We start from the raw sequence: 9,780 nt of genomic DNA, 5'->3' as shown, positions 1-9,780 counted from the left end.
TTTTTTGCGGTACGCGGGCCTCTCACTGTTGGCGGCCTCTCCCGTTGCGGAGCACAGGCTCCGGACGCGCAGGCTCAGCGGCCATGGCTCACGGGCCCAGCCGCTCCGCGGCATGTGGGATCTTCCCGGACCGGGGCACGAACCCCTGTCCCCTGCATCGGCAGGCGGACTCTCAACCACTGTGCCACCAGGGAAGCCCTAGAATCAATTTTTAAATTCCAAAAAACTTGTAGAATTAATTAAGAATTACTTTTTTCTTACTAGTTATTATTGGTATATAGGGAAATCAATTTAATATCAAATTTTTAAAATTAATTTGATGGATTTTATGTTGGCTTATTATTATTTTAAATCATGATTTTCTTTCTATTAATTATAAATTTTATTTTTTATCTTAGTGCATTAACCAGAGCAATGTTAAATATCATTGGTATTACTAAGCATCCTTGGTTTATGCTGATTTTACTGTGAAAATCTATATTATTTCATAGTAAAGTATGATATAGACCGACTGCTTAAGGAAGATATTCTGTCTCATTTTGAGAAAGTCACTTTTTTTCATGTTGTATCTTTTTTCCATGAATTGATATTAATTGTTAAAGGATGCCTTTTAAATACATATTGAGATTAGCATGTTTCTTTTCATTGTACCTATTAATATGAAAGAACATACCTATTAACATTAATAGAAGAATGATCTATAGTTTGGTGTGTGTTTATATGTGTAAATGTGATGTGTATGTCTGTAATCAACATTATACTAGCTTGACAATTTTAAACAAATCACAAGTAAAACACTTAGGACCTGGAGTCTTTTTTTGTTTTAAATATTTATTGACTGTGTTTTCAATTTCTTTTATGTGTTTTAGTGTATACTGATTTCTTTTATATTGAGTTAATTTTGGTAACTATTTTTTCCAAGAAAAATTAGCCTGTTTCTTTTAGATTTAAAAGTTTATTCACATGGATACATACACTTCTTTGGCTTTAAAGAACTTATATGTATCTGCTATATCCTATCTGGCAGAGGGAGACAGGGGGGATGCTTGCCTATCTTTAAGTGGTGTGGAAAAAAACAAAAAAGAAATAAAAGGTCTCCCCGAAATGCCAAACCACATATCCACCTTCAGGCAGATTCGGTGCCAGAATTCATTCTGCTAGTATGTTCTAAAAATCCAGTTAAAGTAGTCATATGCAGTATTGCCTCCAAGGTATCTGGCAGAAATGAAAGTAACTCTCCAAAGGAATAATCTTTAAATTCAGGCCTCAAAGAATTTCTGAGACAAAGTTCCTAGGAACTTCAGGCTCACCATAGGAACATGGCTCACAATAGAAAAAAAAAAAAAAAATATCTGGCAGAAATGAAAGTAACTCTCCAAAGGAATAATCTTTAAATTCAGGCCTCAAAGAATTTCTGAGACAAAGTTCCTAGGAACTTCAGGCTCACCATAGGAACATGGCCCAAAAAAAAAAAAAAAAAAAAAAAAATCACGTAAGACACAAGGAAACACACCATCATGAGCAACGATTGACTGCACCTATTAATATGAAAACATGTACTTATTAATATATATCTATTAATATTAATAGAAGAATGTTAATAGATTGGTGTATATTTATAGGTCTACAAAAACACTCAAACTCCTAAAGATTGCAGATTTTTAAATAACTAAAAATAATATAGTATATTGATTGTGTTTAAAGAAATAAAAGAGAGTACTGACAATGTGACTAGGGAGAAAGAAGCTATCAAAACTGATCACGCAGATTTGAAAAATAGAATTTTTTAAAATGAAAAACAAAATAAATTTGAAATTAAAAGGACAAATTAAACATCAGAATAAACACATATATAGGGAGAATGGTGAACCGAAAGATAAATCAGAAGAAATTACATGGAATCTAGCATAGAGAGGGAAAACATTATAAAAAGATCAAGACACATGAAGATAGAATGAGAATATCTATCATATCTCTAAGTAGAGTACTGTATCTACCAGACAGGGAGAATGGAGAGAACTAATGGCTGAACAATTTCCAAAATTAATGACAAAAATGAGTCTTCCGGTTCAGAAAACACAATGAAGTCAAAGAAAGTAAGCAAAAAGAAACTTAAAACCTCAAAATATTCAAGTAAAACTGCAGAACACCAAAGGCAAAGAGAAAACAATATAAGCATCCAGATATGAAAGAATTACCTGCAATCAAATTGAGTTGACTTCTTGACCCCCACCCAAAACTGTAGACTAAAAAAAAAAAATGCAGTGCCCATTTCATACCCATTAGGATAGCTATTTAAAAAAATAAAATACCAAGTGTTGGCAAGGAGAAATTAGCACCTTTGTGCATTGCTGGTAGGAATGAAAAAATGATGCAACTGCTGCAGGAAATGATATGGTGATTGATCAACAATTTTAAACATAGAATTACTGTATGATCCAGCAATCTCACTTCTGAGTATATACCCAAAAGAAGTGAAAGCAGAAACTTGAATAGATAATGGTGCACCCATGTTCATAGCAGCATTACTCACAATATCCAAAAGGTGAATGCATTGACAAAATATGGTATATACACACAGTGGAATATTATGTGGCCTTAAAAAAGAAGGAAATTCTGACACCTGTTACAATATGGATGAACCTTGGAGAGAAGTGAAATAAGCCCATTACAAAAGGACAAATATTGTATGATTCCACTTATATGAGGTACCTAGAGTGGTCAAATTAATAGGGACAGAAATAGAATGGTGGTTGACAGGAGCTGGGGCAAGTGGGGAGTGAGGGATTACTTTCTAATGCCTATAGAGTTTCAATTTGGGAAGATTTAAAAAGTTCTAGTGATGGGTGGTGGTGATGGTTGCAGAACAATGTGAATGTACTTAATGCCAGAGAACTGTACACTTAAAATAGGTTTAAAAGGTAAATGTTATATTATATATATTTTACCATAATAAAAAAAAGCTGCTGTGCCTCTACCCAGGAATAGTCTGCCACTCTTCCTGGGGTGTTAATATAAGAATCAGTCTTAATACTTTCAGAGAAGTCAACTCTGTCATCCCTTTCTAAAGCTGTTCTTACCACAGCACAGAGGTCAAAACAAAAATATTATCTAGGGGTGCCTTATGTTTGTATACCACTTTATATTTGAAGAAGGCTTTTATGTATCCAAACCCATTTAATCCCGTGACAGCCTTATAAGGTAAGTAGTATTACACCCCTCTAATTGATGGAAGACAGTGGAGCCTAAGAGATTAAGTTGTCCAAGACCACTGGGCTATTAAGGATGCAAAGGTTCAAGTCACTTATCTCCTGACTGAAGCCATTGATCTCCCAACATACAGAAATAGTTGTCAACTTACTATGAACTTTGCATTTAAAATGCCAAAAGCAAAGTGCTATGCTTGTTAAACTGAATAAAGAAAAGAAAAAGAAAGATAACATCATTACGTTCTCAGGAACCAAGGAGTAATGATTACACTGAGTTTACACTCTGAATCCTATTAACATATTTGTGGCTTTTTATAGTGCTCTTGTTCCAAGCCTTGGTCACAGTTTAAACTCCAGTTGGCTATTTGTATTTTTGCACTTTAGCTTCTGAAAATACCCTTTAATTTGGGGGTTGAGGGTCTTTCCCTTAAAACTCATTGTCTTAGGTTGCAGCTGTTCAAATTTTAATTGAAATTCTCAAAAATTTTTGTCTGATTCCAATAAAAACAAGTAGCCAGGTTGTTCTCTCATTGTTATGCAAGAACTGTTTCATTTTTGGTCTTAAATTTCCTTTTTTATTGCTCTCCTTGGAGTGGATGGCTAATGTAAATGGGAGAAACCTGGCAACGCACCATCACTACCCTTAGTAATTATAGGAGCTCCCCACTAGAACAAATGGCTGGGTCAGCGCAACCTCACGCACACAGCTGAGTTTGTCTCCCTTTGAAGACTGCCATAGATAAGTCAACTCAGAACCCCAACTCTCCTGCTTCCGAATGCTGACCCAGTAGCTTCCTCTGTCTCTTGGGAAGGTTGGGAACCTCATGGAAGAGGGGTGACCTTTTTGCCATCCCTTTCTGTGAACAAGCCTCCCTGAATGTATTAACTGACAACATAGATAACACTCCCTGAGGCAGTATGCAGTAGGTTTCTCACAGTGGTGGTATTCAGTAAAAGATTTGAGATTTTGCACTCCCGTGTGGTACCAGTAAAGTAGACACTGGCAGGTTAAACACTGAAGGTTCAAAGAGAGGGTCCCCTCTTTGCCCTTTCAAGTTGTTCCAGCTACTGTGAGGTGAAAACTGGACGATCTTCTTACCATTGCATTTACAGCACAGATTCTGAAGTCAGATCTCCCACTTCATATATATTAAAATGTTTGAGAACACGCCACTTTAAAGTGCTCACAGCATTCTCTCTCAGAAGAGAGACCCAAATTCTTTTACAGTATTTTGCTGTAAAATTCATAAGCCAGAGCGCAACAGGAAAATGAAGAACTTTAACAAAAGATTAACTCACACCTATCATTTGGACACCCCACCAGGAGAACTTTTCCCTTGCATATATCTGATATATTGCTTTTCTTCTCATAGCTTACATTTATTAAGCACCTCCTCTGTGCCAGAAACTGTGCTAAGCACTTCACACACATTATGTCGTTTAATCCAGACCACAGAACAGTGTGGTAGATGCTAACTTATTCTCATTCTACGTACATACACACAAAGTAAAGAGGTTGAGTGGACACAGAGCAAATAAGTGGCTTGTTCTGTGTAAAATAACTTCTTCTGTGTAAAGATGTACAAACCTATCTCAAAGAGATTGCTGCCTTTTATAACAACCCCAAAAAGAACTTCATAATCCCAATTTAAAGAATTTTCAGTCTCAGTCTTCCCAACCCCTGTCAGTAGCTTACAGATTTTAGTATTTTCTTCTTTCAGCAGGGGGGACCACCAACTTTCATATTATAATTTCATGCATTTCATATCTATTTTGTTTTCCCTCAACTTTTCTCTTCTGCATAATTTAAACAAAAAATAATAACAGGAAGTCTTGGTTAACATTCCTTCCAAGGTTGTATTCTCTAATGCCTCAGTCACTTTGCTTTCAATGTCAAACTTTATTCAATTTTCCATATTCTACTAAAGAGTGAAAGATATGAAGCACTTGTTATTTTTCATTGTGAAAATATAGCAAAAAAAATTCAATGGCAAACAAAAAAGGAAAGTATCTCCATGTTATGAATGAAGCAGACTTTTTTTTCAGACTTTTATTTTTAATGCCGCTTAAAAGCTGAAGAACATTATGAGGTCAAGCTTGTTTTGAGAAAGGTTTTTTTTTTAGGTATTTTATTCTGGCATTTATATAATTTCAACAAGATATTTTTGAAAAATCCATTTAACATAAAATTAAGAAGATGAACATCTACTTTGTTCTCAGAATTTAAAGCGAATATAGGCTATGTATAAGAAATGGTTCCTGGGCTTCCCTGGTGGCGCGGTGGTTGAGAATCTGCCTGCTGATGCAGGGAACATGGGTTCGAGCCCTGGTCTGGGAGGATCCCACATGCTGCGGAGCAACTAGGCCCGTGAGCCACAACTACTGAGCCTGCGCGTCTGGAGCCTGTGCTCCGCAAAAAGAGAGGCCGCGATAGTGAGAGGCCCGCGCACCGCGATGAAGAGTGGCCCCCGCTCGCCGCAACTAGAGAAAGCCCACGCACAGAAACGAAGACCCAACACAACAAAAATAAATTAATTAATTAATAAACTCCTACCCCTAACATAAAAAAAAAAAAGATTCCTGCCCTGATAAGCTTATGATTTAGTGGTTGAGAGAGATAAACATACCAATAAATTTAATTATACCCAGGCAGTACACATTAGGTCATTTTACCTTCCTTCAGGTTCTTTAACAAGACCTGAAAATGTGTTTTCCAAAACGCATCTTGAATCTGTCCTCCACATCAGTGAAGCCTGATTTTGAATTTCAGAAGTAGCCTAATTTTATGCTTCAAAGATTAGAATCTGTTTTCCCTTCATTTATTGTCTGATTATTGTGATCAACTCTTAAATCCAAATTGAAATGCTGGGAGACACTAACATGTTACCCACTTTAAGGTGTATCTTTATGTTCCTCTTACACTAGAGTCATCGGAAATCGGGCCTTCCCTTGTGATTCACACCACTGTCTCATTTGGAGTTACATACTTGGAACACAGCACTGAAGATGTGCAGGAGTTAATCTTCCAGCAGCTGGAAAATATTTTGCCTGGTTTGCCTCAGCCAGTTGCTACCAAATGCCAGAAATGGAGACATTCACAGGTAATCAGAGAATCCAGTGGTATGCGCAGTTTTCTCAATCAGACCTGACTTTACTTTTTCTCATCCTTTGACACTTGCTAGTAAAAGAAATTAACATGATCTTGGGAGCAAATATGTGTTTGCCTAATAAAGAAGTTTACATGCAGGTTTTATTATCCCGTTATTTCTCAATTAAGAGATACATATAATTTTCCCCGATGTTATGTTCAAATTCTAGCATCTCAAGACTTATATACCCTGAAGATCTGGGGTTTCCTATGCAGGCAAGGCAGGTTATATATCAAAATGCAGCTGTTTCTCTGGGGTTTTTCTAAATCAGTACTGTGGTTATATAGAAACCACTATAACCTCCCAAATTTTTGCAATATGTCGAATTAACCTTGTAAGTGTATTTTGCTACCACAATTTTCATTTTTATTAAGTTCCCACTTTGGTTTTGACTGCTGCCAGTAGAGCTGTTTGGGGGAGAAAGATGAATACCTGCAACAGCTAGCTGAGCTGTTTTTTCAGGGTTAGATAAACCTACTGATCACTCTCCTAGTTCAAACTTAAAATCTCTTTACACTAAGTAAATGTTGACTTTTTTGAAAATCTCTGCATACTCCAGCAGAAGTTTGTGAGTATTCATAGAAAAAGTCTTTTGATCTGTAAACTCAGTTGTGAAGTCATCTGGGGACAATGGAGCAAAGGACAGAAGGAGAAAAGAAGCAGTGACTTTTCTATTTTTTCCTAAGATTTCTGAGCACAATGATTACCTGACTTACCAGCACTACTGATTACCAAAGCTGTGAAGCCTTTAGAAAAACTGGTTGTGAGAAATCACAGCGGATTTTGTTTATTTTAAAGGACTTTCCAAAATCAGAGGAAATGGTAAATTACTTCCTAAAATATTGCAGTAGGTCTATGTGTTTACCCATATCTTCTCAAGTTAAATTATACACTGAACCTTCTTGGAAAATATTTACTTAAACACATCACGGTCACTTTAAAAGACTTTACTTTTTCCTTTTAAAACAATTTTTAAAATCTCAATAGCTAATGTCTTTAAGTGATATTTAACTTAATCTTAAGTTGGCCTGAAAAAGAATACAAAGAAATAATCTTGTTGATATGATTTGAAGATAGATATATTACACAGCAAGTCACTTCGCAATTTATATACATTCTTTTAGAAGAAATGATAGTTTCTGAGTTTCTTCTTGTGACTTCCTCAAAATAATTTATTAATAAACTGGAAAGATGGGTTAAAATCTACTTATTTCCTAAAATTTAATGTGTTAGTAGAAATAGATTTAACTTGCCCACAAAATGACTTAGTCAAAGTTGTGCAATATCACAAAATTTAATAAAAACAATCTTTGAACACAAAGTACATCCAAACTCTAACAATGATTTTTATTACAATTTGGATGTTCTCCCTTGAAATTATCCCAGTACATTTAAAGTCATGAAATCTACACTGGCTGCAAAGCCTGAAAGGGAATAAGATGTCATTCAAATTTAGAGGTTTGAATTTTCCACTATTCATAGTACCTTGACCAACATTCTACAGAACATAACGTCATTATAGCAGAGATCTTACCTACATTGTTCAATAGAGAGAGTGAGAGAGAGAGATCTCCCATATCACCTTAGGAGAAAGGCTAATTAGTGACAGGTCCAGAGACTTAATAACATTTAGCTAGTTAGCGTTCAGTTATTATTCCCAAGAGAACGCTTCTCCAATGTTTTTAAAAGGTTCATCTTAAGCCTTGAAATTTAACATAAATGTCAATTCACCCTTTTCCGTTGCCATCCCAGGACACAAGCTCTACCTGAAATGAATTCATGAATGTTTGTGTATAAATATGGTCTAATATAGTGCTTAAACTGAAGAGAAGAATGGTGTAGAAAGAGGGACAAAAAAGAAAGAACAGCCAACTGATTTTGAAGTTTCCCTCATTTCTGATTCCCCTTGCAGGAGAATCCTGCCCTTTATTTCTTCCAGCCTGGGTCTCACCCTTCATTCCTTTTCCTCCTTCCTCTGTCCTGCTTCACCCATACCTTCTCCTGTTCTTCCCCCTCCACCTGCTTCCTTCCCTTCTTTCTCACTGACAAACAAATGATACAGCCCTTCAAACCCTCATTTTATAAAATCCTAGATAGGGTCCCTGCCTCAGGAAGCAGTGGGTGGTATGGATTCCCCATCCCAGGCCTCTCAGGCTGGACTCTCTATCTCCATGCATTTTATTTTTCTCTTCTTTTGTTATTGCCTACCCTGCATCCTGGCACTCATTGACTGTGGAGGGTAGGGAAGAAAAAAAAGAAGAGAGATCACAATGATGAACACCCACATTGCATAGTGCAACAGGCCTGGAGCTGGGCGATTCAAAGATGTGATCTCATTTAACATCAAAAGTAGACTTATGAGGTTGCTAGTTTTAACCCACTACAGCGATGAGAAAAACAAAGCCTCAAAAACATGAAATAAATTCCCTAAGGTCCCACGGCTAGTAATGACAAAACTAGTCTAACCTGCCTCTCAGGTCCTTCCCTCCTCTTCATTGACCCTCTGTTTTGAATGGCTGCTGTAACAAATTACTGCAAGTTTGGAAGCTTAAAACAACACAGATTTATTATCATACAGTTCTGGAGGTCAGAGGCTCAAGATGGGTCTCAGTGAGACCCTCAATGAGGGTCTCAGCTAAAATCAAAGTGTCGGCAGGGCTGTGTTTCTTTCTGTAGGCTCTAAGAGAGAATCCATTTTCTGGCCATTTACATCTTCTAGAAGCTGCCCCCAATCTTTGGCTTGAGACCCTTTCCTCCATCTTTAAAGTCAGCAACAGCAGGTCAAGTCCTTCTCATATTGCGTCACTCTGACCTTTTCTCCTGCCTCAGCCTTCCTTAAAGAACTCCTGAGATTACATGGGACCCACCTGCATAATCTAGGACACTCTCCTCATCTCAGGGTCCAGTGACTGGCAACATTAATTCCAGCTGTATCCTTAACTCTTTCTTGAGATTTAACATTTACAAGTTCTAGGGGTTAGGATGTAGACATCTTGGTGGGGGGAGCCTTATTTCTGCGTAGCACACCCTTCTTTCCCCCAGAATTCTTTGGTAGATTCCTTTATGAGGCAGTATCTCCCACTCCTCTCATAAAACCTCTGGGGAGAGCACCAGCCCTTTAAAGCTTTAAGAGCAGCCACTTTAGGAAGTGGCTGCTCTCTGAAAGAGGTAAGGGAGTACTTTGTCGGGGGGTTGTTTGCTGTTTCCCTGATGATGCTCTTCGTGCCTTCTGCTGCCTCTAATGTCATATATCCACAGTGGCAGCAGGGGGGTGAAACGTGGTTGTTCATTTATTCATTTGCTTAGTCGTTTATTCCGTAAGCATTTAACGAATGCCTAGGACATGTCTAATACTCTGCTCATGGAATCCTAGAGACTAATCTTTGCTGAAAGCCTTCTCCTAAGACACTAAGTCAAATATT

At 37.2% G+C, this 9,780-nt stretch overlaps 1 protein-coding gene across 1 annotated transcript in view; it reads left to right on the top strand.

Annotated features, from left to right (window-relative positions):
• Positions 1-9,780, top strand: part of RNLS (renalase, FAD dependent amine oxidase) — a 271,290-nt gene that overhangs the window by 241,883 nt on the left and 19,627 nt on the right. The window contains exon 6 of the mRNA XM_007470300.1: positions 6,135-6,310. Coding sequence (XP_007470362.1) covers positions 6,135-6,310 — 176 coding nt within the window. The remainder of the gene's footprint in view (positions 1-6,134; positions 6,311-9,780) is intronic.

The sequence above is a fragment of the Lipotes vexillifer genome, unplaced genomic scaffold, assembly GCF_000442215.2.
Source record: "Lipotes vexillifer unplaced genomic scaffold, Lipotes_vexillifer_v1.1 scaffold690, whole genome shotgun sequence".
Taxonomy (NCBI): domain Eukaryota; kingdom Metazoa; phylum Chordata; class Mammalia; order Artiodactyla; family Lipotidae; genus Lipotes; species Lipotes vexillifer.
The sequence above is the reverse complement of the archived record's forward strand: the minus strand, read 5'-3'. Positions and strand labels throughout refer to the sequence as shown.